At 47.8% G+C, this 23,797-nt stretch overlaps 3 protein-coding genes across 7 annotated transcripts in view; 1 reads left to right on the top strand and 2 right to left on the bottom strand.

Moving 5' to 3' along the window:
• Nucleotides 1-435: 435 nt before the first annotated feature.
• On the bottom strand, nucleotides 436-2,158 carry Brn (beta-1,3-galactosyltransferase brn). Its single transcript, XM_077679730.1, has one exon. The coding sequence runs from the start codon at nucleotides 2,156-2,158 to the stop codon at nucleotides 872-874; it is 1,287 nt and encodes a 428-aa protein (XP_077535856.1). The 3' UTR covers nucleotides 436-871.
• Nucleotides 2,159-2,230: 72 nt separating this feature from the next.
• On the top strand, nucleotides 2,231-12,186 carry LOC144148121 (retinoic acid receptor RXR-alpha-B-like). Of its 3 annotated transcripts, none has more exons than XM_077679726.1 (4): nucleotides 2,231-2,367; nucleotides 3,432-3,696; nucleotides 7,741-8,429; nucleotides 10,352-12,186. In XM_077679726.1, exons 1-4 carry the CDS (start codon nucleotides 2,349-2,351, stop codon nucleotides 10,600-10,602), a joined length of 1,224 nt encoding a protein of 407 aa, XP_077535852.1. In that variant the 5' UTR covers nucleotides 2,231-2,348; the 3' UTR covers nucleotides 10,603-12,186. The 3 variants fall into 3 exon arrangements, with proteins under 3 accessions (XP_077535852.1, XP_077535843.1, XP_077535837.1); XM_077679717.1 differs by having other exon boundaries at nucleotides 2,243-2,376; XM_077679711.1 differs by lacking the exon at nucleotides 2,231-2,367 and having other exon boundaries at nucleotides 2,385-3,696.
• A 10,377-nt stretch (nucleotides 12,187-22,563) lies between these two features.
• Nucleotides 22,564-23,797, bottom strand: part of LOC144148098 (ras-specific guanine nucleotide-releasing factor RalGPS1-like) — a 44,671-nt gene continuing 43,437 nt past the window's right edge. For all 3 annotated transcript variants that reach the window (XM_077679697.1, XM_077679690.1, XM_077679702.1), the window contains one exon: nucleotides 22,564-22,843. In XM_077679697.1, coding sequence (XP_077535823.1) covers nucleotides 22,658-22,843 — 186 coding nt within the window. In that variant the 3' untranslated portion in view covers nucleotides 22,564-22,657. The remainder of the gene's footprint in view (nucleotides 22,844-23,797) is intronic.

The raw sequence follows: 23,797 nt of genomic DNA, 5'->3' as shown, positions 1-23,797 counted from the left end.
AAAGCCTTGGTGGAACGTGCTGCCGAAGTCACCGCTGGGCTGCGCCCAGTGGTCACCCCCTGCCCCTAAACTGCATTTTGCAATAAAGTTTATTCCTCCTCCTCCTCAGGCGGAAAGCCTCAGTCCATTATCTGAATTGTGTAGGAGATACAGCACAGAGCACAAAGCTTGATTTCTAGAAAACGATGCTGCAAAGTATGATTGGAATTGCATTTAGAGGAATCGCATTAATGCAAACTTGCATGTTACTTGAATTGGTGTCAATGTGTCCCAGTAATGATGCATGCATGTAAAATTACTTTTTGCAATAGGAATTATAGGGATTATCTTTAGCACAGGTGCTTAGAGCTGCTCAGCGTAAGCAAGCCAGCACCTGGCCTGCTTACGCTACTGTGGTTGTTTGTCTGTCAAGGAAAAGCATGGGCCTCCATTGAGCTGGCTGCATGTGAATTGCCTTTTACTTGACTGCGTCATATCGCCAGAACAAGTTTCGTCATTCACTCTAAAATGTATGTTAGGAAATAAATCTGCTGAAAAAAGACATTTATAACCGCAAAAAATTGCCCCACTTGCTGCAACGCTCTTTAAACTGCCTAATTCATGGCACTGGAAGTATTGGGTGACTAGGCAGACAACGGTAGGAAAGGTCCAAACCAAGAAGGGCCCAGTCCTACAAAAGGAACAGACAGGGTTGCGCCTCTCCCCATCCAAAGCCACCAAATCTACGTGCTTTAAAAGCTTAGACTTCTTCCAACGGGTGCGCAAAAAAAAGTGAGAAAAAGATCATATCGCCATCGAAAGCAGGAACTTCGCAGATAACAAGCTTCTATGGACGGAGTTTGCTTAAGTACAGCCTAGTCAACGCACTAAATCACGCCTGCCCACGACTTTTCTGCTCCTCCCACACACGCACGAGAAGTTCGGGGTCGTCGAAGCCGTGAGCCGCCACCAGGCCTTGGAACTCCTGGGGCGTCGAGGGGCGGCCCCAGAAGCGAAAAGCGTCGCTGTGCAAGGGCTGCAGCATTGCTTTTCGTGCCACAATTCCCAGAAAAATGTCATCGTAACGAAAAGGACGGGTGTACTGTGCCACTCGGTACAAGTCTCTCAGCGCGGGTTGGGACAGTACGAAAGCACCCGCTGTTACGTACGGCGGAAACCTTGAAAACGGGTACTCGTCCAACGACAGGTACCACTTGCTCCAACGATGCCGCATGGGCCGTGACCGGCTAAACACAAAGCCCGCCCAGAGGCGGCCATCTCCAACAGACGCAGCGGGTGTATCCTCCTCCTGGGAGTCCGCCGCGGACAAGCCCCACGGATTGCGCATAAATTTGAGAAGGTTCTTCACGGACACATAGTAGTCATCATCAACGAAAAACACGAACTCCGCTTTGGGGCAGCGCTCAAATGCCCATCTAAATCCTAGCATAGTTTTGATGGTATTATTGTAATATGCGTCCACGAAGTCTGCCTGGATCAAATCCTTGTGGCTGGCATACTCGGCGTCAACTTCGTCTTGCGTCTCCGCCATGCCTGTCCCGAGCATGAACACGCGCTTTATGACGACATCCGAAAAACGGCGCTCGAAGCCCCAGCTGCGACGAATGGCATCCCGCCGTGTCCTGTGGTTCAGGGCAGACTTTACGATCAGCAGCAGACGCACGGTACCGTTCACATCCGCGCACTTGCGGTCGTTGCGAATCTTGAAGCGATAGCGCTCGTAGGAGTTGATAGGGAGCACATCCGGCGCGCGACCGTCTTCGAGGGTGCGCAGAATCTCGCGGAAATCCAACTCCAGCGGGTACGTGAATCGCGCGAACGAGGTTTCCCAACACATCGTGTACAGTCCACAAACATCGAGGAGAAATACCGCCGCTGCAACGGTTATGAGCCATTTCAACCTAGCCGACTGAAAAACACGAAGTAGCCGAGCACGTCGAAACATGGGCCTACCGCACTCAGTCACGGCCGTCGTCTTGGTGCAGTCGCCGTTCATCACCAGACGCACAACTTGCTTCCATGGGGGCCACACTAACACAACCACACCACAAATTAAAGCAGTCACAGGTCCTGGGAGTAAGCCTGCCACGAAAACGCCCCCGATTATGACGCACAATGCAGGAAAGGCGCCCGTACACGCCGCCGATATCCGCGGCATTCCGTGAGCCGCAGGCGGAGTGCGCAAGTGCAGCGCATTTTCACCAGATGGCGCCACCACGACCCAGAATTCCGCTAATTCCGCTTTGGTGCTGTCCGTCGACACTGGTCACTGCTGCAACCAAATAATCGGAAGTTTCCCCGCAACTCTACAAGTAGGGATGTGTGCGGTCTGAGCCCAGTCCTAGCCCATGGCCACCCAGGAAAGAGGTGAGACCGGTAAGATCGCACGAGCTGTTCCCACGCAGCGCTGTAGGTAGGCACGGTTTACTGTGGTGTTATTAGGTTCAGTGACCCAGTGTCAGGCTGATGTCCTTGAAGGGCAGCCCACTATTGTGTATAAGAAGCACCTGCAATAATATTACTCACAACAGTTGTTTTTCTGCGGCAGTTATGTGTGCACGAGTGGCGTATCAGATTCGCATGCCTTTGTGGGACGGTGCGCGCTCGTGCACAATTAGCAGCTATAAGCAAGAGGGTTTGAGCTGAGGCCAACACTCCCTTGCTGCTGCTGCTTGCTGCTGCCCAGCGCAGTGTTTTCTTGTGAATATTCCGCGGTTATTCATGGCCGGGGCTGAGTTACGCGATCGCGGACTCCGCCAAGCGAGGCTATTGAAGCGCGGCTTGCGCGCAGCAGCAAGCTCGTAGCGAGGCGGCGTCGCGCTAGCTGGCGGCGCTATGCGATGTCGGCCTGGCTGCAGCGCGTTGCTGCCGCGCGGATTCACGGTCGAGGAGTCAAAGACGCGCGGTGCTCGCTCCCGGGGCGCCGTTGCGTTCGTCAGCTTTGGCGTGACTCCCACGGGGGAGAGAGTCCGGACAGCTGCGCAGCGAGGGTCGGCTGTACTACCTGTACACGGTCGCCACTCAAGGACAACCGACTGGTCCCCGAGCTGCGTCACTGCGCGTCCCCCGGTGTGTGCGGCAGGCTGCCACTGATCGCCGACCAGCGATCGCAGGGCGTTTAGCGTCCGACCTGCGATTACGATCCCGCGAACCCGGGGCCCAAGGTCGCCCCTCGATCGTCGACGTGTGCCCGCGGCCAAGGCCGCCTCGTGGCGCCTCTCCAGCGGCCGCTCAGCACACGGGCAGGTAGCGGTACGGCGCGCGGCGGCCGGTTCTCGCGTGCGCACCTGTTGCCGTCGGCAGCATGTACAAGAAGGAGCGACCCAAGCTCTCGGTCACGGCTCTGCTCTACGGCTCGGCGGGACCCGCGGCCGCGTGGCCGGCGAGGCCGCTGCAGCCACCTGAGCTTTCTCCGCCGGGTCTTCGCGCAGCACCGGGCCTCAACGGCGGGGCTTCCAACGGGGTCTCCAGCAGCCTGCCGCCGCAGCCGTCCTTCCTGCTGAGCGGCTACGGCGGGCCCTCGGGGGCGAGTAGACCGCCGTTGGACGGCCGCCCGCTCAACAACGGCCCTCCGGCCGCGCCGCAGCATCAGCAGGCGGGCACGCGCTATCCACCCAACCATCCGCTCAGTGGCTCCAAGCACCTCTGCTCAATTTGCGGGGACCGGGCCTCGGGGAAGCACTACGGCGTGTACAGGTGAGCGCTCCCCGATTGCCCATGCGGCTTGTTGTGTGTGCTAAAGCTTCTGGCTATCGATGCACCGGGCATTCAAATTACCTTCCATTACACTTTCCCATACCAGGTCAGTTTGATTTACCTGCAACACATGAACCGGTTCTGGCAGTGCTGTGCCGTTCTTTCAGTTGTGCAGATTGCAGACGGTTGCGGGATGAGCTCGTGGTTTGCCAGCACTCCCAAGTGTGGGTGCAGCCACAGATGGAATAGTGTGGGCCTGATTGCACATGGTGGGGCCACTGAGCTGGTTGAGGTGCTGCATGCTGATTTGAACAAACCAGTGTCAGTTTTGGTTGCATCTTTTGCTGAGGAATATGATTGCTGTGTAAAAAATTGTTAAAAAAAAGCTTGTAGTTGCAACCCGTGCCGTTCTGAAGCACAGTTTATGATGATTTGTAAAAATTTTTGGTTACTGCACTTCTATGAAGAATTTTTATTTGCATCTTGGAGGTACAGTCACGGACAGCCTAAGCTGAAACAATGGAACGGTGGCACAGAGACACTTCATTTAGCAGTTGTGCAAGAAAAAAAAGAGATCAAGAACCTAATAAATTTCCTTCTGTAAATATACTTCACTGGTATTTGAAGAGATTTGTTCTTTTTTTCTCTTTTTTTTTTCTTGCCCAATTACTAAAGTATCTATCTGCTGCCGTTTCATTGTTTCACCTTAGGCTGCTATACATAGCTTGTACAGATAAAACCACATAAGAGCAGCATATTGAATTCAGTGTCTACATGCATTAGTTCCTAAACAGGAACCGTGCACATTTTATTGAATCAAGAAAGGTCCAGAGCTGTCGCAGACTTTACTACTTCATAAAGCTGACGGAAAAGCCCGGCACGATACTCCCCACAGTGCCTAGGTGGCCAAGGCAGGTGTTCTGCTGCTGCGTACAAAATTTCTAATTGAAAACCAAACTGTGATTGCAATTTTTACTTTTATCTTTTTTTTTTTCTGGTGGAAATGCAGTTTAAATTAATTCATAGCTCTGCAGACCTCATAGCTGAGGTGTGCAATTTCAGTCTTAACTGATGGACGTGGAAAACAAAGGCACTGTACTCTCGAGGATGTGGGGCGTGGTTTTAGCTAAGTTGATTTTTCTACTGGCTGCAGCCAAGGGTCTGCTGTCCCTGTAACAGTTGGTGCAATGAGGTGTAATGCATCAGCTACAAATGCAAACCTGGGGTTGTCACCAAGGGGTGGCAAAATTTGATCGCTTAGACCTCATCCCACAGACTTTTGTGTACGAAAGTAGAAGGCATATTGTGCATTGTCCAAGAATGCAAGGTGGTGTAAATTAACCTGGACTCTTTCACTACAGCGCACTGAAAGTCCAAATGTGACATTGGTAGTTCAGATTTCAAATTTGGACATTAACTTCTGAAAACCATAGAATTAAAAATGAATTGCATTAGTACTAGTAAAGGTAAGAAGTGGGGACAAGATTAAGAAAAACATAGGACAGTTGCACATGCCCTATGTATTTCGTTGTCCTCATCAAACCACTATCCTTTTGAACTGAAAACTAAAGGGAGGATTTTCAGTTTCACTGCGGTGTAAAAAGGTCTGCTATGCTGTGTTTCGATTCTGCCCTCCCCCCCTCCCAAATTTCTTTTAGTTTTGTTTTCATTCTGTTAAAGCACTGATTGTACAGCAACCTTGATTCCCACAAGTTTTGCCTTGTGCACTTTCTAGAGACCATGGGAGATGAGAATTGTTGGCTCATTAAACACGCATACATATAGAGAGCGGCTGTTGGCTATCTGTGTTGCTGATTGCTTCATTCACTGGATTCTAAAGATATCTTTGCTGATAAGCATCTTGACGTCCTGGCCTTAATTCTCATTGTAGATGTGCTCTGTAGAAAGTTATTGTGGTATTCGCCCCGAGATTGAAGACAGTCGGCCCCTGGCGGCAGCGGGAGGAACCGCTCCTAGTGTGCATGGCGCTCTCGCGTCGTCTGCTCTTTCACGTTGCGCGCGGTGCAAGACTCGTGCTGCACACGATAAAACAACGAATATGTGTACTTGTTTGGCAGTAAGCAATGACATAGTTACCTCTGCTGGCGCATTTCCTCTAGAGACGCAGTAATCAGCGGCCGTTGCAGGTTGATGCGCTGGTTTAATTCCACGAAACTTATTCGACATGGTGAAATGGGTTATACGTGTGAAACGACACATTGCAATTTTCTTATTGATGAGTGCAGTCGTCTGCCGTTTCGGGAACGTCAAAGGGTGTTTTTTGAAGGTGGCATGGTGGTTATTTAAAGGATAAAGTTTAATACACAAAACAGGTAAGAGGCGACAAGACCTGTGCATACCCGTGCATTTGTTACACCCTTGTAAAATTGCGCTTTGTCCTTATAGAAAGAAGAAACAAACAAAAACAATTACACTGCAGACGACCCGTGCGCTATCGCCCATACATTAACGGGGACGTATTTTACACCTGCAAGCGGGGCCGTACCCAGAGGGGGGGTTTGGGGGTTCGAACCCCTCCCGAAATCTTTTCCAGGCAGCACGTAAACAATACTTACTGTTGCTTTCAGCAAAACTACCCCCTTCACAAAATTCATAACACCCCCCCCCCCCCAAAAAAAATTTCTGGGTACGGCCCTGCCTGCAAGCACCTGTGTGATCTAATTCTTCCCGTACCTTTTCGAAAATAAATACCATTTTTGGACAGTTGTTGCTTATACTGTGTTGTTAATTTTACGTATTATTTAAAATGTGTTTCTGTGGCTGCGCAAAAGTATTTCGGGGGGATTTCTCGGTAAAATTAAGCAGTTATGAGTTTACGCCTGTCCTGTGGTATTTCGTGTGTTATTTTCATATATCCCATTCTCAAATCCTGACATGAATCACCTTGTCCAGAAATGTGTTTCACTCAGCATAACCAAATGCCTAATATGGTCACGTCTTAACCTCTTAAGGTGGAATTAAGTTTAAAGGAGGAGGAAAAATCGCGTAATATAATGCACGTTGTTGGCCACATGTGTGGAGGGTGTGTGCCGTGACTCGCTGGATTTTTTTGTTTTTCCCACAATGCTCGCTTTCAATACAATTTTGAAAAAGGTGAGCCACAATTCCTGGACAGTGTCAGGCCAAAAGGGTGGTTAATCAGTTTTCAAAATACTGGCATCTACTCGTTGAAGTACTGCCTTTTCACCGCTATGGAACACGACGCCTAGCGTATTTTCAATTGCAAGTAATGATAACCAACGTTTGACTTCTCGCGTTACATGCGTTCTCTTCTCGCTGCGCTTGGAACGTGAGAAGCCAAAGAGTAAAAGAAGAGTGTTTGCTCGCTGAACGAAACCTTTTGTACCTTTTGGGAGAGAAAAGAACTAGACAAAAAAGTCAGCCCTCACACCGTTCGTTTCAGTTGACATCTTGTTTAGCTTTGGCTCCAATTGGCTGGCTAGCCACACTTGCTCGATGACCCACTGCCATGCTCTTGCTTCAAAAAAAGCATTACACCTCACAGGTGTAATGCTGTAATCGTTTCCGGAAACCAGCTAAAAAAATTTACCTACTGGACAAGCTAGTCAGTCATGCAGAAAAACTCTGCACGTACTTCTTTTTTCTATTTCGTTGCCTTTGACATTTTTAACAGTTCATGTGTAATTTATTAAATGCAAAAGAGGAATTGATTGTGTAATGAAAACTAACTGCAAGCATATGCAGGGCGTGCGTGCACAGAGGTTCATGTTGCCTGCAGTTTTTGCAGCCCAATTTGTGAGCTTTGTTGTACATTAACCTTTTGTATGCCATCGTGGCTAGCTGTCTGGCAACATGGCTGAAATGTGTATTCTACAACTTTGAGCAGGCCTTTTGGGAGTGATAACGTAGCTTGTGTGGGTCTGTTAGCTGTGCATAACTGGCAGGGATGCCTTTCATGCATGCACGGTCTCGGGAGCGCGAGTATCCGCAGTGTCGCTCCTTCTTTCCACCTTTCTTTTTTAACCGAAGGAGTTTTCTGGTGACCTTGTCGTGCCTGTGCAGCTGCGAGGGCTGCAAGGGCTTCTTCAAGCGGACCGTGCGGAAGGACCTGAGCTATGCGTGCCGCGAGGAGCGCAGCTGCATCATCGACAAGCGGCAGCGCAACCGGTGCCAGTACTGCCGCTACCAGAAGTGCCTGTCGTGCGGCATGAAGCGGGAGGCCGTGCAGGAGGAGCGGCAGCGCACCAAGGACCGGCCGGACAGTGAGGTGGAGAGCACCAGCGGCGGCGGTGGGGCGCCCCCCGAGATGCCCCTGGAGCGCATCCTGGAGGCCGAACTCCGCGTCGAGCCCCAGGGGCCTCTGTCAGCGGCAGCTGCCGCAGAGGGGGGCCCGGGGCAGCCGGACCCCGTGAGCAGCATCTGCCAGGCGGCCGACCGGCAGCTGCACCAGCTGGTCCAGTGGGCCAAGCACATCCCCCACTTTGAGGAGCTGCCCCTGGAGGACCGCATGGTGCTGCTGAAGGCTGGCTGGAATGAGCTGCTCATCGCCGCCTTCTCCCACCGCTCGGTGGGCGTGCGTGACGGCATCGTGCTCGCCACGGGACTGGTCGTGCAGCGGCACAGCGCCCACGGGGCCGGCGTCGGGGCCATCTTCGACCGCGTCCTCACCGAGCTGGTGGCCAAGATGCGCGAGATGAAGATGGACCGCACTGAGCTGGGCTGCCTGCGCGCCGTGGTCCTCTTCAACCCAGGTGAGCAGGCCACAGGCGACGCAGCTCTTTCTGTTCAGTCAGCATAACAACACGTTTGGTTGCTACTGTCTCTGGGCTCTCAGCTGGAGACCTGCATGTCACCACCTAAAATGTTGTACATTCTGGTCTCGCCGGCTTTTGCTGTGATTGTATATTATCAGCTGAGGTTTCTGAGCTCGACTTTCTTTTATATGGGCTCTATTGGAAGCATATAGTGGATAGTGACCACAGCACAAGCAGTATGAGTGGCTTAGTTTGGTTGACAGTAGCTGCATTTTCAGAGTAAACATTAACTTTGTTGCACATAGTTGCAATACTGTGCGGGCATTATTAGTTGGTCCCATTGAAAACAGGGAAAGAAGTTTAGAAATGTAGGTAAAAAATGGCCATTTAGAGTATTTTGGAGTTCAGCAGCTTAGCAAATTCATGGTAAGAGTGTAATATCGTGCATAAGTGTAATAAAGAGTGAAAAAAATAAACTGCCCCTGTCGAAACTTACTGCATTGTGATTGGGCTCTCTAGTGCTTCACATACGGGCATTCCATGACTTTCCCTAGTGTCCAACCATCGTCCTCATTAAACGGAGGGGTGCATTTTCTGTCTAATTATGCACGTCCATGCACCCCTTTCTAAATCCAAACTGCTTCAACTGCGCTGACATCGGCTTCATTTTGCGAGGGTCCCTGGTTCAATTCTGACCACGGGAAGAGTTTTGATTTTTCTTCATTTCACTTACGATCATCACCGTCGTTAGAGAAGATTGGTTTTCCTCCTGCAGTGCATTTTGGGTGAACTACAGACGACATCAGTGAGAGTTTTCTGATGGAGGCGAAAAGCAAAAATGCCCGTGTGTATGAGATTTCGGCGCACGTTAAAGATCCCCAGGTGGTCAAAATTAATCGGAGCCCTCCCGTACGGCGCGCCTCATCGCCTGCTTTTGCGTCGGCACGTCAAATCCTACAATCAAACAATCAATCAATCAATCAATCGACATCAGTGAGAGGCTTGTAGCTTTGCTCAAGAATGAACAAGAATGAAATGGCTATGGAGTCGTGTGCCATCTGTGCTTGTGGCCTTTCGTGTGTTATAACAGACTCTACAAACAAGATGTTGTTGCTCATAAGTTTGTTGCCAGTCTACACAGCAAATATTGATAAATAATAAATGTCTGTAGGCACCATGCATGTTTGATTGCACATGCCAAAGGGTACTGGAAGCCACCACATGTCATCTTGTTCCTCGAACCACCCCTGAAAGGGCATGCATGCAGTTGTCCCCGTGAGCCTTACGTGTGGTGCAATTTTTAAAATAAAAGAGCGCAGTTACATTTGTTAGCTAGCTGGCGCCACATGCCTGCAGTCATTTCATATGTAGTGCATGTGTCCACGTTGGTGTATAAGCAGGCCATCCTTCATGCTTTCAATTTTGACTGCTCAAGACTAATCACTTGACAGAATATGTGCAAGAATTCTAGCAATGTGGAGTCAATACAAGTGAAAACAGGCATTACAAATGTAGTGCTGTACTCTCTGCTTGCCCTTTTGTTTCTGAAAGAACGAAAGCTTAGATTCTGACTTTTATTTTCATGCATCATTGCAGTATGGAACCTCAGTTTGGGTTGAAAAGTGGCAAGCATGCCACGCAGTTGTTTCGTGGCACATGGGTGATGATTCGCTGGTGAGCACCAGACGGGGAACAGTAATGCCACTTTTACCATTGCATGCTGAGAGCACATAGCGTCATGTCATGCATTGTACCTACCCGGCCCAGGTGTCATGGCACTGTTGATGCGTACTAAAGGTGCATAGCATGTTGTGCATGCCTCCCACGCCTTACGCCTTCTTCTTCATCGCCTCGTGCATCGGAGCACAGTTATGGCAAATGTTCACAATTAGAGCTGGGGCATAACGCGCGTGTTGCAGAGGCCAAGGGCCTGCGGAGCACCGCGCAAGTGGAGGCCCTGCGGGAAAAAGTTTACGCAGCGCTGGAGGAGCACTGCCGGCAGCAGTACCCGGACCAGCCCGGACGCTTTGCCAAGCTGCTGCTGCGGCTGCCTGCCCTGCGCAGCATCGGCCTCAAGTGCCTCGAGCATCTCTTCTTCTTCAAGCTCATCGGGGACACTCCCATCGACAACTTCCTCCTCTCCATGCTGGAAGCACCCTCTGACCCCTGATCTGCTGGCGGTGGGGCCCAGCCTGCTGCTGCGAGAGGGGTGGGGCACTGAGGGGGTGGCCTTTGGTATTTCCCGGTGATCTTTTAACGTTTTGTTTGTTTTGGGCTGTGAGTGCAGCTCCTATTATGTTACCCTGTGCCTAGACCACAGGGAGAGCTCTGTGATGCCATTTTTAACATGCACCCACTCACTTGCGACTTTAAGCACAGAAGGCGTTCCGTAGCACATAAACGATTCAGAGTTTGAAATAATGTAATAGAATAACCTATCGTGTGACCTTCGCAATAGAATCCTTAGAGAGTAGAAAAGACCATAGCTGCTGCTGAGCAGCCATTGTCCTGGACGCTGCCATTTGGGATGCCAGGTTTCTTGCATATTTCTCGACCTTCTTCACACAAAGTACGCCAATTTCACTAGTTGGGTACGATTCTCAAGCAATGTCATTAATTGTGAGGGGCAGGTGTCAACGCTTGCGAGGAAAGAAATTCATCACGGAATGCCCGTTGAACTCGGATCCTTACACAGTGCGCTTTGAGGTTTTAATGTGAAAGTATTAAATGGCGCATTGAGCAGAAAAGCAGGCATTGGTATCTGTAACTGTGAAACTGCTGCAAGACCACATGTCTTTGAGACGTTCCATAGCGCGAGTCATTCCGTGGCATGCATTTAAAGCTCGGCAGTAGCGAAAGGTGGCCGTCCACACACCAGTACACCGCAGATGAAAATGTGGGAGCGGGAGAATGCAGCCAAGCGTTCTCCCGCTGGCGGAAAACTGTTTGGCAGCGAAGGCCACCGTTGTTGTCAACTTTGCCAATACGTGCTGGCCGGAACGAGCGGCTGCACAGTGCATAGGTGACAGATCGAAGCCGTTCGAAAGTGTTGAGGCGGAAGCGGGTCGCGAAGCAAATCGTCTCAAGTGGCGAGAGGGCGAAGCACTTCGAGAATGAGGCGGAAGCAAAGCATCTGAGGCGTTCAATCGAACATGAATGGTTTTATCATGTGGAACCCTTAAGAAGTTCTTGGGTGTCGTCAGACCTTTGCCCCACCAGTTGCGAAAGACAGTGTGCAGAAAGTGATACGGAAGCAGGTAATTTTAACATGGTAGCATCAAGGTGACTGGACAAGCCTTTGCTGGCCATAAAGTGAAAATAGGACTCCTGTTTGTCATCTCTCTGCTGCCTGCGGGGTGTTGAGGGGTGACAGGAAGGCGATGACAGCTCTAGCGACCCATCAGATGGTAGCTGTTGTATTCGGGGCTTTCACTTCTGGAACCTGTTTGCACAAAGCAACTGCTTCGTGTGACTTGCACTGTGCAAAGCCGATCGCGAGCCATTAATCAATACCACAAGTTTTTCATACTGGCTTAATTCCACTTGGAGGTAAGACTGTGGGCATTCACATTGAAGCAAGCTGGCGGCAGAATGGAGTGATGTCTTTATTTCTGCTTACAAGAAACATGCGCACACAAAATCTGGTTGTCCTTTTTTTTTTCTTATAGAGAAAAAGGGGGAGAAAAATTGACACTGCAGGGATAAAAAAAGAAAACTTAAGCTTTGGATTTTCCTAAATATATGTCATATATATATATATATATATATATATATATATATATATATATATATATATATATGTATATATATGTATGTATATGTATATGTATGTATGTATATGTATATGTATGTATATATATATGTATGTATATATATATATATATGTATATATATATGTATACTGAAAGCTCGCGAGCACTTGAATCATCCTGTTGTCCCACTCATGATTATTGAGGTGCCTAATTGGCAGCGTATGGTGTCACCTATATACGGGTAAACATATAATAGGCTTGCAAGGTAAAATTTTCGGCACAACTTTTGCCTGCTTTGTGTTCAAAAAGCGCTATACTGTTGCCTGCCCCTCCCAAAAGGAAAGGAGGGATCTGCTGAATGTATATATGCAATCGTATCTCTCACAGTAGTGCTAGCTAACACTCGTGTGGCTGCATTGTTGTGGTGTTTTGAAGTAGGTGATATTTCTAGATCATTTTTTTTCCTATCGGCCTAATGGCACCGTTCGAGCAAGTAAGGTCATTGTTGCTTGCAACTACAATGGGATGATACATAACCCTTTGTACACACTAACAGCTTATAAAGCTGTCAAGGTTATAGCTACAGCTACAGAATATGTATAGTCTGGCTCAGAGAGAGCAAGAATGTTTCAAGGGTAAATGTGCTTTAGGCCCATTCTGTGAATCCAACCTTGTTGCCAAGATTAACGCACATAATCCCAAGGTACATCACAGCTTCATCTGCGTAGGTTTCAGCGGGTTTCTAGAAAATGGTAAAAAAAATTGCTTGATAAAACTGCAACTTTGTACTTTTAACCTTTTGAAACTTGAGGTGCATGATGTGCTCGTTTGTTTGTTGTCCCGGTGCTGTTTACCACCGCATGGTATCTAGGTTGTAAACCATGTGTTTGTACGTTTTTATGCTTAATGTCATCAACACAGTACCATGTACAGTGTTAACGTTTATGTGTTCTGTGATGTTCATTATCAGTGGTCTGCACTTCAACTTGCATTGTAACATTAACATTACCCCGCCATTTTGACCCCTCTGTATACTTAAAAAAGGCGTCATGCTGGCATTTAAGGGTCAATCAGTTCTATGTGTGCACCCTATGCACGATTCATGACGTAAACCACTGGCAAGCTGCTCACGCATTCTCTCTGCCTGATAATATGCAATAATTAGAATGGGAAGCCTCTGGGGAATGAAGGTGTTAGAATTCCTTACAGGGCTTATATCTCCTGAGGAAGCAGCTTATGTTGAGGGCAGCCGCTTAGTTAAGTACGTTATGGTGGGTACTAGAGGAATGGCAGGTGCACATGGGTACCAGGTACTTGTAATCTTGAAAGCCTCTTGTCCAGGTCCTGGATGAGAGCAAGAGTTTGGCAGCTACAGATTGTTTATTGAGCCTTACCCTGTCATGTTCATCCGTGTACGTTCCTTAAAAGTGCAACCGTTGTACTGCCCTTCCTCATTGTGACGTGGGACTGTTATTACCCATAGTGTCCTGTGTGGGCTTGTGTGTGTGCCTTGTAGGCTGTTGTGGCCCTGTGATCTGTGCTGTTCGATGTCAAATGTGTAGGTGCTCTGTGGGAGGCCACCCCACAAGCTGAGCAATGCATGCACCTGCAGCTGGCTCAAGTAGTTCCCTGTGAAAAAAGAACCATTTTCCCCTAGGTTTTACATAGGAACATGCTAGTGGTAGGTTGCTGTGCTATGGCACGTGCCATCTTAGACGTGTGTCACTTAAAGTTCTGGAAAAGGTGTATGCAGGGAACAGAAACTGAAAGTCACTGAAACAGGTTACTGTTGGGGGAGACAAACTGTCCATGAAAAGGGGAAATGAAGCAGTTGTGTTTTTGTTAGGCTGAGCTCATTTATTACATTTATGCTGGCGGATCTGCATGATTATAGCAGCACATCTCGGCACTTTTGTTACTCTTGTTATGGGAAATGGCTTTCCCGCTTACGCTGCTTAGCCGGTTTACTGGTATTTATCGCACTGAAGTGGCATGTGACAACCGCAATGCGCACAGTAACTTAGATGGGACTGTGCATTCTGCATGCCCCCCCCCTTTACGTTTTTTAGTAGCATTTGTGTACCAGCCTCGTAGGTGTTTTGAGTTACTGTGGTGCCAGCATTGGTGTTTGCCAGAATTTGAAAAGTCCGGATGGAAATGCTGGCATTTTCATTCTGGTTAAAATCAACTGCGGTGAAACACTTTCAAACCTGCTTATGGCGCACTTGCTGTGATAACGCACATTGTTTGATGACATATGATTTCACTGTGCATTTGCTGCGAATTCTGCATACAGGTACATTCACATGGTACCCAGGTTCTGTATTCATGAGATAATGAGCTTGGTTTGAGTGACGGCGATGGCATGCACAAGCCCACCATGTTAGCAAGTGCGGCGTGGAAGGGCAGCTTTACTGTATTTGCCACATGTCTGAGTGCTCTCATCACGTGTTGTTTGTTTGATACGTGTTGTTTGCTTGCTTCTAATCTGTTTTATGGCAGCTGCAGTTGCTATTAGGGCAAGGTAAAGGTGGTTCTCGCACACTTTGGATTCACCACTGCCTTTGAAAGTTCTCGTGTGCACCCGCTTTAGGGCATGTTCCGACTGACCTCGAACATTCTGCTTCTGCGGGACTTAGGCTGTCGTGGCACAGTCTTGGTGTCAACGTCTTGAGCAGCAACTTTGGGTACTCCAGTTGGGTGCACTGAGGTAGTAGCTTGTCCTCAGGTGGTGCATGCAGTGCTGCCACTGCTGGGTTCTTCACTAGGATGTGCGCTCTGCTATCGTGAAGTGTGGTGCAAGACCCAGTGAGCGTTCCAGCATAAGCAAATGTGTGGTGACAGTGTGTTTAGGCTTTGCAAGTAGTCAACTTTTATCATGCATTATTCCACGGCACGGTTCTGTTGCGTGCATGTAGGTAGTTGAGTATAGACTGGGCAGAGGTGGCACTCGCTGTAACGAGAACTAGAAAAGGTGTTTTGTTAGGTTAGAGACTATAGTAAGTCAGTGTTTTCTGTGTTTGGACACGTGCTGTTTTTATTATATTTTTTGTGTCCGTAAAGTTCTAGGGAAAGTAGAAATTTTTTCACTTCTTCTGTGGTTGTGTAACATTTGGTCCGCTGCAGATACAAAATGTGCACAGGGTACTCGACTTTTAGTGTGAAAGCATAGCCTATTGAGCCTGGTTGTGTATATTAAGGGTCACTGTAAGAAAAAAAAAAGGTAAGTATCTAAAGGTGGAAATCTGTACTGTTTGGCATTAACAAAATCAAATAGCTGAAGAATTTCACAAGCACCATCAGCTAGGTTTTGTTCAAGAGTATGATGTCCAACTCGTTATGGTATAAGAAGAAAAAACGACTGTTTTTTATTGTCTCTAATGATACGGCTCCTGATCAGAAATTTGTGAAATTGACTAATTGTGCTACAAAATGTCTACAACTCAGTTTATGCATGCTTGTAACACATTGCAGCACATACCCAGCAAGTGTAAAGCTTTCTGATGGTCAGATGAATGGTAGGCTGCTGTGATCAGAAGGTCATGGATTGTACTGGAAAGGGACGTAGTTTCTGCAGCTTTGTTACATGCTGGGTAGAACCAGGCTTTATATGGAGGAATTAGGTAGTAGTTCTGCATGCTAGCCGGGGCTCTACAAATAATCCATCTAATGTAATTAATTTTTTTTTTTTTGGCAGATTCTAGCAAAAATTGATATTCATCTACTTGAGCACCAAAATATTTTTGTTCGTACTACGGTAATTTGACCAGAAACTTGCCAAGTCATTGCGCTTCACATGAACAGGTTAGAAATGTTCAAATGAAGCGTGTGCTTGTTTCTAGAATGCACTGCTGCCTTGTGACCTGCCTCCCCCACAAAAAGGATATGGGAGCTATTTCTGCCTTATTTAAGTTTAAGCTCTAGGCAAAAAACTTGCTTGCGAACTTTCCCTCAGTGCACTTTTGCATCAAAGTTGAACTGAAGTTATGCAGTCGCCAACTAAATTCTTGTACACCAGTTTTTCTGACTGCCTAACCGTTCAGACGTTTTCGCTGGAACTGTCTGGTGATGCATCGGTGCTTTTTCCCAACAGCTTAATTGTCTAAGCATTATATTGGTGACAACTGTTACTAGGATTGAAAAATGGCTCTCAGGGTGATTATTTTTGCATTTGTCGATAGAGGAGAGGTTGGCGTGCACTCGCTAAAGCGACAAGGAGGAAGGCTCTAATCGTGCTTCGTCGCTGCACACGCACACATTCTTCACATGTTTACCAGGCGCTGCCAGCGGGAAGCACAACTGCAAGGGGCATTGCAGGCTGAGGCGAGCCGTCTTAACACACAATGCAGTGTGCCTCACACGTGGTATGTGATTATGGCAAAATGGCTGCCAGGACACCTGTCGATGTGCCTGCAATGTGCCGCTCGCTCAGAAAGTATTTGCGTCACGATGCATTGTCATCCTCAAAGCTGCCCAGAAGAATGTGGGGGTCTTCGTACTGTTATGCACGTGCTTCTGCATTGCAACTTGGAAGGGTTTCTCCAAAAGCATCTGCATTGAATTCACACAAGGTAATCACTGCCTATTCATTGATATTTCTAGCTTGCAGCAATAATGATATTCCATGGCAGCTCTATATGATAGGGTGCTTTGTTGGCTTCCCCATAACATCTCTCAAATAGTAGCATGAGTAGCAGTTTCTCTTTTTGATGACACATTAGGTGACACCTTAATTGCCTCTGTCGAGTCCGAGAAATCAATTGTCGGCTGTACAAAATATACTGCTTACTGCAATGCCCCATTATTAGTTAACCTTCGAATAGAATGAAATATTCAGAGGCAAAATGTGAAAGATGTTTCACACAGTGCTCACCTTGGGTCTGTGGGTTGTTTTCGAACGTTCAAGGGGCCACGCAGCTGTGAGCTCATTGCCTTTTATTTAACCACCACCCCTAGGCCACACTGGCTGATCAGAAGGCAGCCTTCAGTCCCGTCTCATTCCTTGCGCACACTGGCCCAGCCTTCTCGACAGGAGGATGCCTCTGCACTACGTCATTATTGTGTATGAATGGCAAGCATTTTGCATATTTGTCACCGGTGATAGTTTATAAGCACCACTGCAGGATGAAGCCTGCTTGTCATGCTGTGAGGTGGTATGGAGCCTTTCTCGTTATCTCGTAGCTGGTGTCCGGCCACAGGTGCACTGAGCAGCCGCACAGCCTTCTTGGGTTTTAAGTGCTCGAGTATAGCCACTGCTTTGGATTCACCAAATTCACGGTTTTGCTGTGGGACAGATATATGCAAAATATTCTTTTGCAATGTGAAATGTGCTTGATTATAAGATTGAATAATCACTCACCTTTTGGCAGTGAATCTTGTATGTAGCCTTCGTTTATGCACCAGTAACTTTTAAAAATGTGATATCTTTATTGCCCGACTTTGCTACGATGATTGGTTATAACATTATTTTGCTGGCACGCCAGTAGCATTGCTGTCGGTGTATTTGGCTGCACCGGACATTTAAATGAAGCATCTTAGAAATGTTTTACTTGTTCATTTTGTAGCTTAATGGCAGCTATGGCTCAGCAAAAAAAAAAAACACTTCACTTGTGGCAGAAAATGTGGTAATTAGGCTTCTAAAATCTCAGCAGAATCACAACTTTGGCTTATGTTCATTAGATTGCCGCTTCCAGAAAAAAAAAAAAAGCCTAAAGATTGCAGTCATGGGAAGGAGCTGGGTACATAGCTTTCTGCGAGTTGTATTTATTACACCATGCAGGTGCATTGTCACCTTTCAAGTTTTAAGTTTATTTATTTAAACCAAAAAAGATACACAAAGATGAGGAATGCACATGGCAGTGGTGAAACGAGAAAGTCTTGAGTATGCTGCTGGCACATAGTAAATGTTTGTTAAACAAACCTTTGTTTCTAGCCACTTTGTGAAATTCCCTCAGGCTTACATGTTACTGGTTGACTTGACATCGTAGGTCCAATTTTGCTGGTGCAATGGAAACGTGTATGAGCTACTAGGCACTGGCTTTAAATGGCATTGTTCTAGGACAGAGGTGGAACTGGTGCCATTGCTCAAAGCTTGAGCCCCAAAAAAGCACTGTCTCGGAGGCTGCTGCGTGTGCGAGGTGTAATTGTTAAGTGGTGATCCTGGTGCTGTGACCATTTTGTCACTTGTTGTTTTGTTTGTTACCTAAGTTGTTTCATTGTGGCATTGCATACCTGTGCACTTTTACATAAGAGAAGTCGCATGGCTTGTACCAGCATGAAATCATTATGGTTATATCACCCCCCCACCCCCTTTTTTTTTTTTGCGTATGCATCTTGTAGATAGACAAAGCTGCATTCTTTTGTGCAAGGCACTCTATTGAGGCTGCATTAAGGAGCTGTCCAGTTGTTTTTTGTGGTGTCAAAACCCTCGCTAGTTCTACCTGTTACTTTCTGCTGTAGCTGTTTTTCCTGATTTTTTGACACTGCCCCAAAGTCTGTCTGATGGTGCCAGCGCACATGCATTGGGAGCATCATTGTGGTATGGCGTAACCTTACATTGTGTCGCTACGAAGACTGATGTGTGATGTTGTTGAGGAAAAAAAAAATTCCCATTTGTTGCAATCTCCCCAGCTTGTCATCTTTGCAAGCAATTTCGTGGCAGAATTTCGCATCGTTGTTTTGTACACACAAGTTATTAAAATGATTGTAAATCAGAATGGTGCAAGGCTTCTTTAGCAATGGCGTTTTTGTGTCTAGCTGGCTCGTGGCAGGCGCTTTGAACGAAATCAGACGGAACAAAAGACAGCTCTAAGAAGGCACAGACACTTGCTAATGCTTGAGCCGCCCCCACTGAAGCAAACACACACTTTTCAATGCAAAATTTCCTGGAAAGCATTGTTGTCAAAAATAAGTATCTTCGCACTGCTAATGGGTGCTATTGAGTTTTTGCATTGCACCCCGGGTTTCATTCCTAGGTGAGAGTTTCAGGCTGTCTAAGGGACTGTGAAAACAAAATACAAGTTTGGTTCATTAGAGAGGCTGCTTTGTCCTAGTATCCATGATGACAATTTTATCACAAACTTCGAGCAGATAATCTAGATATTAGAGAACATATATGAAGCAGTGGTGACTCCCCAGCCTCATTTCGGCAATTTATGACGTCGCAAAATCTTGTTTGTGGGATAGGAGGCTGCCGTCCGAAGCCGTCACCAAGAAACATGACTGGGTGACTGTAGTGGGGCCTCTAGTTCCATTTTGTCGTATCACTTGAATGCTAATGTACAGTTGACATACTGATAACTGTTTTTAGTGCTGGCCCATGTTACATGTCATTCTTGCTTATAATAAGTCACTGTAGTGTGAAATTTGAAAGCTTCTTGATATCCAGCACAGCTTTACTGGTTCTCCTCCCTGGCCCTAGCAAAAAGCACAGGACTGGCCGCAATGTCGCTTCCGCTTCATGGCTGTTTGCACGATCTGCCGGGAGGTGCACCATCGTCTGCGACGGAGCTATTTTAAGCGTTTATAACTGACAACGCATTCCACGGGGCTACGAGTCATGTTGCAGTTGGTTTGGTGTTATATACTGATACGTTCAAAGTAAATTTGGTCGATGTGAAATTTGAGTGCAGTTGGCCTTTACGTGCTGCTCGCATTTTCTTTTTTAACTTCATGCTACAATGGTCCTCAAAAACCAGGGAGTGCATGTACGTCTGGCAGGATGGGTACTGCAGATGGGCTGTTTATGACTCGGCTGTACTGCAGCCTGGCACCGAACAGCATTCAGCATCTGTTGGCCATTGTGCATGGCATGTCCGTGATATCCATTACCTTGTGGCCACGCAAACGAGACCGAGCCCTTGCAAGTAACGGCGGTGTCCACAGACGCAAGTGCAGTTGGTGGCCATGGAAAAGGTCTATTGCTGGCTGTCGGAACTTTTTAAGTGCAATGCACTTTATAAGCGACCCCAAACCTTCCACCGCCGGCGGCGCCGTCCGTCCGCAGTCCTCCTATCCCCTAGCAACGGCGTGGAGCGGAGAGGAGCGTCGGTAGCAACGGCGCAGTGACGTCACTCACCACGTGACGACACGCCCCTCACCGCTCCTCGCGGCGCGACGGCGTGGGCCGCGCGCGTCCCTCTCCCTTCCCCGCGCCGTGACGTCACATACTCCACCTCCTCTCCCCGGCAGCTGCCGTGCGCCGCTGTGTGTCACTCTCCCTCCCCGCGCCATGACGTCACGCACCCGCACCTCCTCTCCCCTCGCTCGGCTGCTGCTGCCGTGCGCTGCTGTCCCTCTCCCCTTACGCTCGCCTCCTCTCTCAGCCACCTGGCTCGGCGCGGCGTATCCCCCTATATATGCAGCGATAAACCGCCAGACCTCCGTGGGTCGGCTCGCGCGCGCTCTCTCGCTACAGTCTCCTGCTCGCTCTGCTCCAGTTTAGACCGTTCGCTGGCTGGGCGCCTCTCAAGGCGATGTCAGAATTACTACGCCGTGTACTCTCGGCGCAAGAAATGCATTCGCACTTCCTCACGATTCCCTTCGGGGAGGTGGGGGCAAATTTTTTGTACAACTCATATTGTCATGGCTCTGAAGTATAGGATCATGCATTAAACTGACCCCAACTTCTTAAGAACCTGATCATGGGTAGGTGAAAGAGATGCAGGAACATAAATAATGGCCACTGCATCTTTGCTTCGAGTAATATTACCATATAGGTGTTTCAGTGGAGATTCCATTCATGGAGCAGATTAAGTTTTAGCAGCTTCTTTAGGACTACCAGCTGACAAGTGGCACTTCAACTTTCGGGGGCAGCAGGAAAACACGGTACTAGGTGCTCTAAACTGAGCAGCTACAGGAGTATTTGGAGCAGATGCCAAAACATGTTAATATGCCATTTGCAGGTTAAAACTTCACTGGTACCATCTGACAAGGTTACTAGCAAATACAATAGAACATATTGCAGAAACGACCAGGGAAAGGAAATGGCTCTACGCACAATATTTAGGACACATCGCTGGGCTACATGGTTCATTTTCATTTCATTTTTCTTTTATTTGTTAAATTAATGGTTGATATTCACCATTAGCGGACCAATCGTAGACCGGGCCGTGAAAGTGACAGGAGAGGCACTCGTACTCAACTGTTTTGTCGGGGCAATCTATATGCGTTCAAATCGCAAAACAGGTAGGGTTTGGGGGAAAAAATTCACCTAATCACTTCTAAGCAGCAACACTGATTTGTGCAGAGAGCATGCTAGCATACAACGATTCCTTCTCTTGGTGCAGAAAGCTTCATTTACTTACCAAACTTAATTGCAGTGAAATGACACAAAGTTTTGAGGTCACATCTTGGGAAGTGAGCGAAGCTTTCTGCATCAAGAAAAGGAACTCTGTGTCTCCTAGAAGAGATTGGGCAATTCCAAGTTCTTGCACATTTGCCGCTGTATTTCAAGGCACGCAGATTACCGAGAGATTAATTGGAGCGCTACATGTCATGTAGTCTGGAGAGTGCAGCTAGTGTCAAATCACAAATTTCAGATCATGATCATCAGCCTGATTGTGTCCATGGCAGGACAAGGCGTCTCCCTTGTTTCTCCAGCTAGTTTATGTCCTACCTCTAAATTCTCCGATTTCAACCCTCCATGAAGTTAATGGTCTTCCCTGCTTCTGGTCCAGCCTCTTGGCAGCCACTCTGTTACCCTGATGGGACACTGATCATCGGTTCTTCACATTACATGCCCAGCCGAAGCCCACATTTCCTCTCTTAATTTGAGCTATCATGCTATCTACACAAGTTTGTGTTCTGGTATGCACGAAACTGTGCTGCATTATGCCCCCCCCCTCCCCCCCTTCTTAGAAGACTATTTTGCGCAGCATGTAACACCATTTCCATTACTGATGATTATACAACAGCAACAGGAGATTCAAAGAAAAAAAAAAGCAATGAAGTCAGGGTGGCCCACATTTTAAATATCAAAAGTATGTACATGATTTGACATTCCAGACAACACTGAGCACCTGGCCTGGTGCTACTGGCTAACATACAAGCTGTAATGGCAGCATATTTAATGTCAATTTAAGTCTTAAATCACAGCAATTTTTAAGTGAAACTCCCTGAATATACTGACAGCACATGCGGTGTTCCTGCTTCACATGGTGGACGAATCTTGAAAAAGGCTCAACAGCTGAAAACAGTTTAGTAACTAAGGAAAGTGTCTAATGTGGCATGCTATGCTAGAAAACCGAGGAAGGGCACCTTCCACAGCTTGTACATAACCCTACACCTTCCAAAGAAATTTTCACGAAAAAAAGTGTGGTAGAGATTCCATCTTGGGAGGGTGCCCCCATGTAGGCCACTGCAGTAAAGTTGAGGCAGCATCAAAATAACAAGGGGCATTTTATTTATAGTACAGTGTTTGTCTAGTAGTCCACGGCATAGCATAGTTGAACGGCAAAGTGACACCTGGGCACCCTAGAGTGTCGTGCCAGCGGATGCATTCAGGCAGGCACACCAATCGTGGGCTGAACTGCCCACAGCTGGTCGGAACTTGTAGCGGCTGCCTCGGCTTGGGTCCAGCAGCTGGAAGGAATCCGAATCTGGGCAGGCCAGCACCACCCAGCCCGCAATGCAGCTCTGCTTGCAGGGCTGCCGTTTGAACTGCAACAGAGCAAGCGGCATTTACGCAGCCTAAGACGCTCAGGACCATTCTTGAAGGTTCGCTCTCCCTCTCTGCCAGTGGGCAAAACATTGAGCGCAATATCCTCACCATGTATCTTCTAACATCCGCATGATTGCAGACGACTGCACAATTAATCGTAAAAATAACAGCGTTTCCGATAACACGTGTCTTCAAACTGACCTGCAAAGCGCGCAAGAATTGTGTATCCTTTGGCTAATGCAACTAAATTGACTGTCGCCTTCCACCGCCGTAGAAATCCACTTGTTTTCCCATACCGAATTGCTGGCACTGATCTTGAACTACAGTAGACTCCTGTTGAAACAAACTCAAAGGGACCATGCAAACTTGTTCACCTTTCAGGAGTTAAATCTTAACTGAAGTGTGAAAGCGCCGTAGGCTTTTGTTGAATTCCTGGCTTGCTAGACAAGGCAGGCAGCTCTCCATGCCAGGCAAACACAAAGAAATGACTCGCTGACTCCGTGGCTAACAGCCATGATGGTGGTGGCGCGGTAGGTGGCGGTGACGCGAACTTGCATGCTCCCACCAAGGCCTCCGCGATTTGCTGCCGGCGGCGCGCCGTTGCTCCAGCCGTCCCATTCGGCGCGGAAGCAAGGGGAGCGGTGTAATTTTGCTAACTCCGACACACGCCGCGAGGCGGCGCCGTTAGCCTAAGGTTGAAGCGAGGCTCGTCTGGCCGACGCTGCCTGCGCTATGAGTTGTAAATCAGCCTTCGTTGTCGCGTCTTAGGGATAGAAAACTTGAATATATGGTCTATGTATTTTGACTCGATCCTACAAGAACAAAGTTGTTTAACGTACGTTGTTTAACACCCACGATTGTCTTTGCACAAAGCTTTAGTGGTCGTTTGCTTGAAAGGCGAATGCCGAGAAGGGTTCTGTCATCTCGGGCAGAGTGAATGCCAGCGTGCTGAA

The sequence above is a fragment of the Haemaphysalis longicornis genome, unplaced genomic scaffold, assembly GCF_048455015.1.
Source record: "Haemaphysalis longicornis isolate Haplotype H1 unplaced genomic scaffold, Haemaphysalis longicornis Haplotype H1 scaffold_1, whole genome shotgun sequence".
Taxonomy (NCBI): Eukaryota; Metazoa; Arthropoda; class Arachnida; order Ixodida; family Ixodidae; genus Haemaphysalis; species Haemaphysalis longicornis.
Note: the sequence above shows the minus strand (reverse complement) of the source record. Positions and strands in the feature narration are given on the sequence as shown.

What these genes read in the sequence shown, in the direction of transcription:
- Brn (XM_077679730.1), bottom strand. Translation starts at nt 2,158, where the DNA reads ATGCCGCGGATATCGGCGGCGTGTACGGGCGCCTTTCCTGCATTGTGC.
- LOC144148121 (XM_077679711.1), top strand. Translation starts at nt 3,305, where the DNA reads ATGTACAAGAAGGAGCGACCCAAGCTCTCGGTCACGGCTCTGCTCTAC. An exon ending in AAGCACTACGGCGTGTACAG is followed by an intron (nt 3,697 to 7,740) that starts GTGAGCGCTCCC and finishes GTGCCTGTGCAG; the next exon opens with CTGCGAGGGCTGCAAGGGCT. An exon ending in CGTGGTCCTCTTCAACCCAG is followed by an intron (nt 8,430 to 10,351) that starts GTGAGCAGGCCA and finishes CGCGTGTTGCAG; the next exon opens with AGGCCAAGGGCCTGCGGAGC.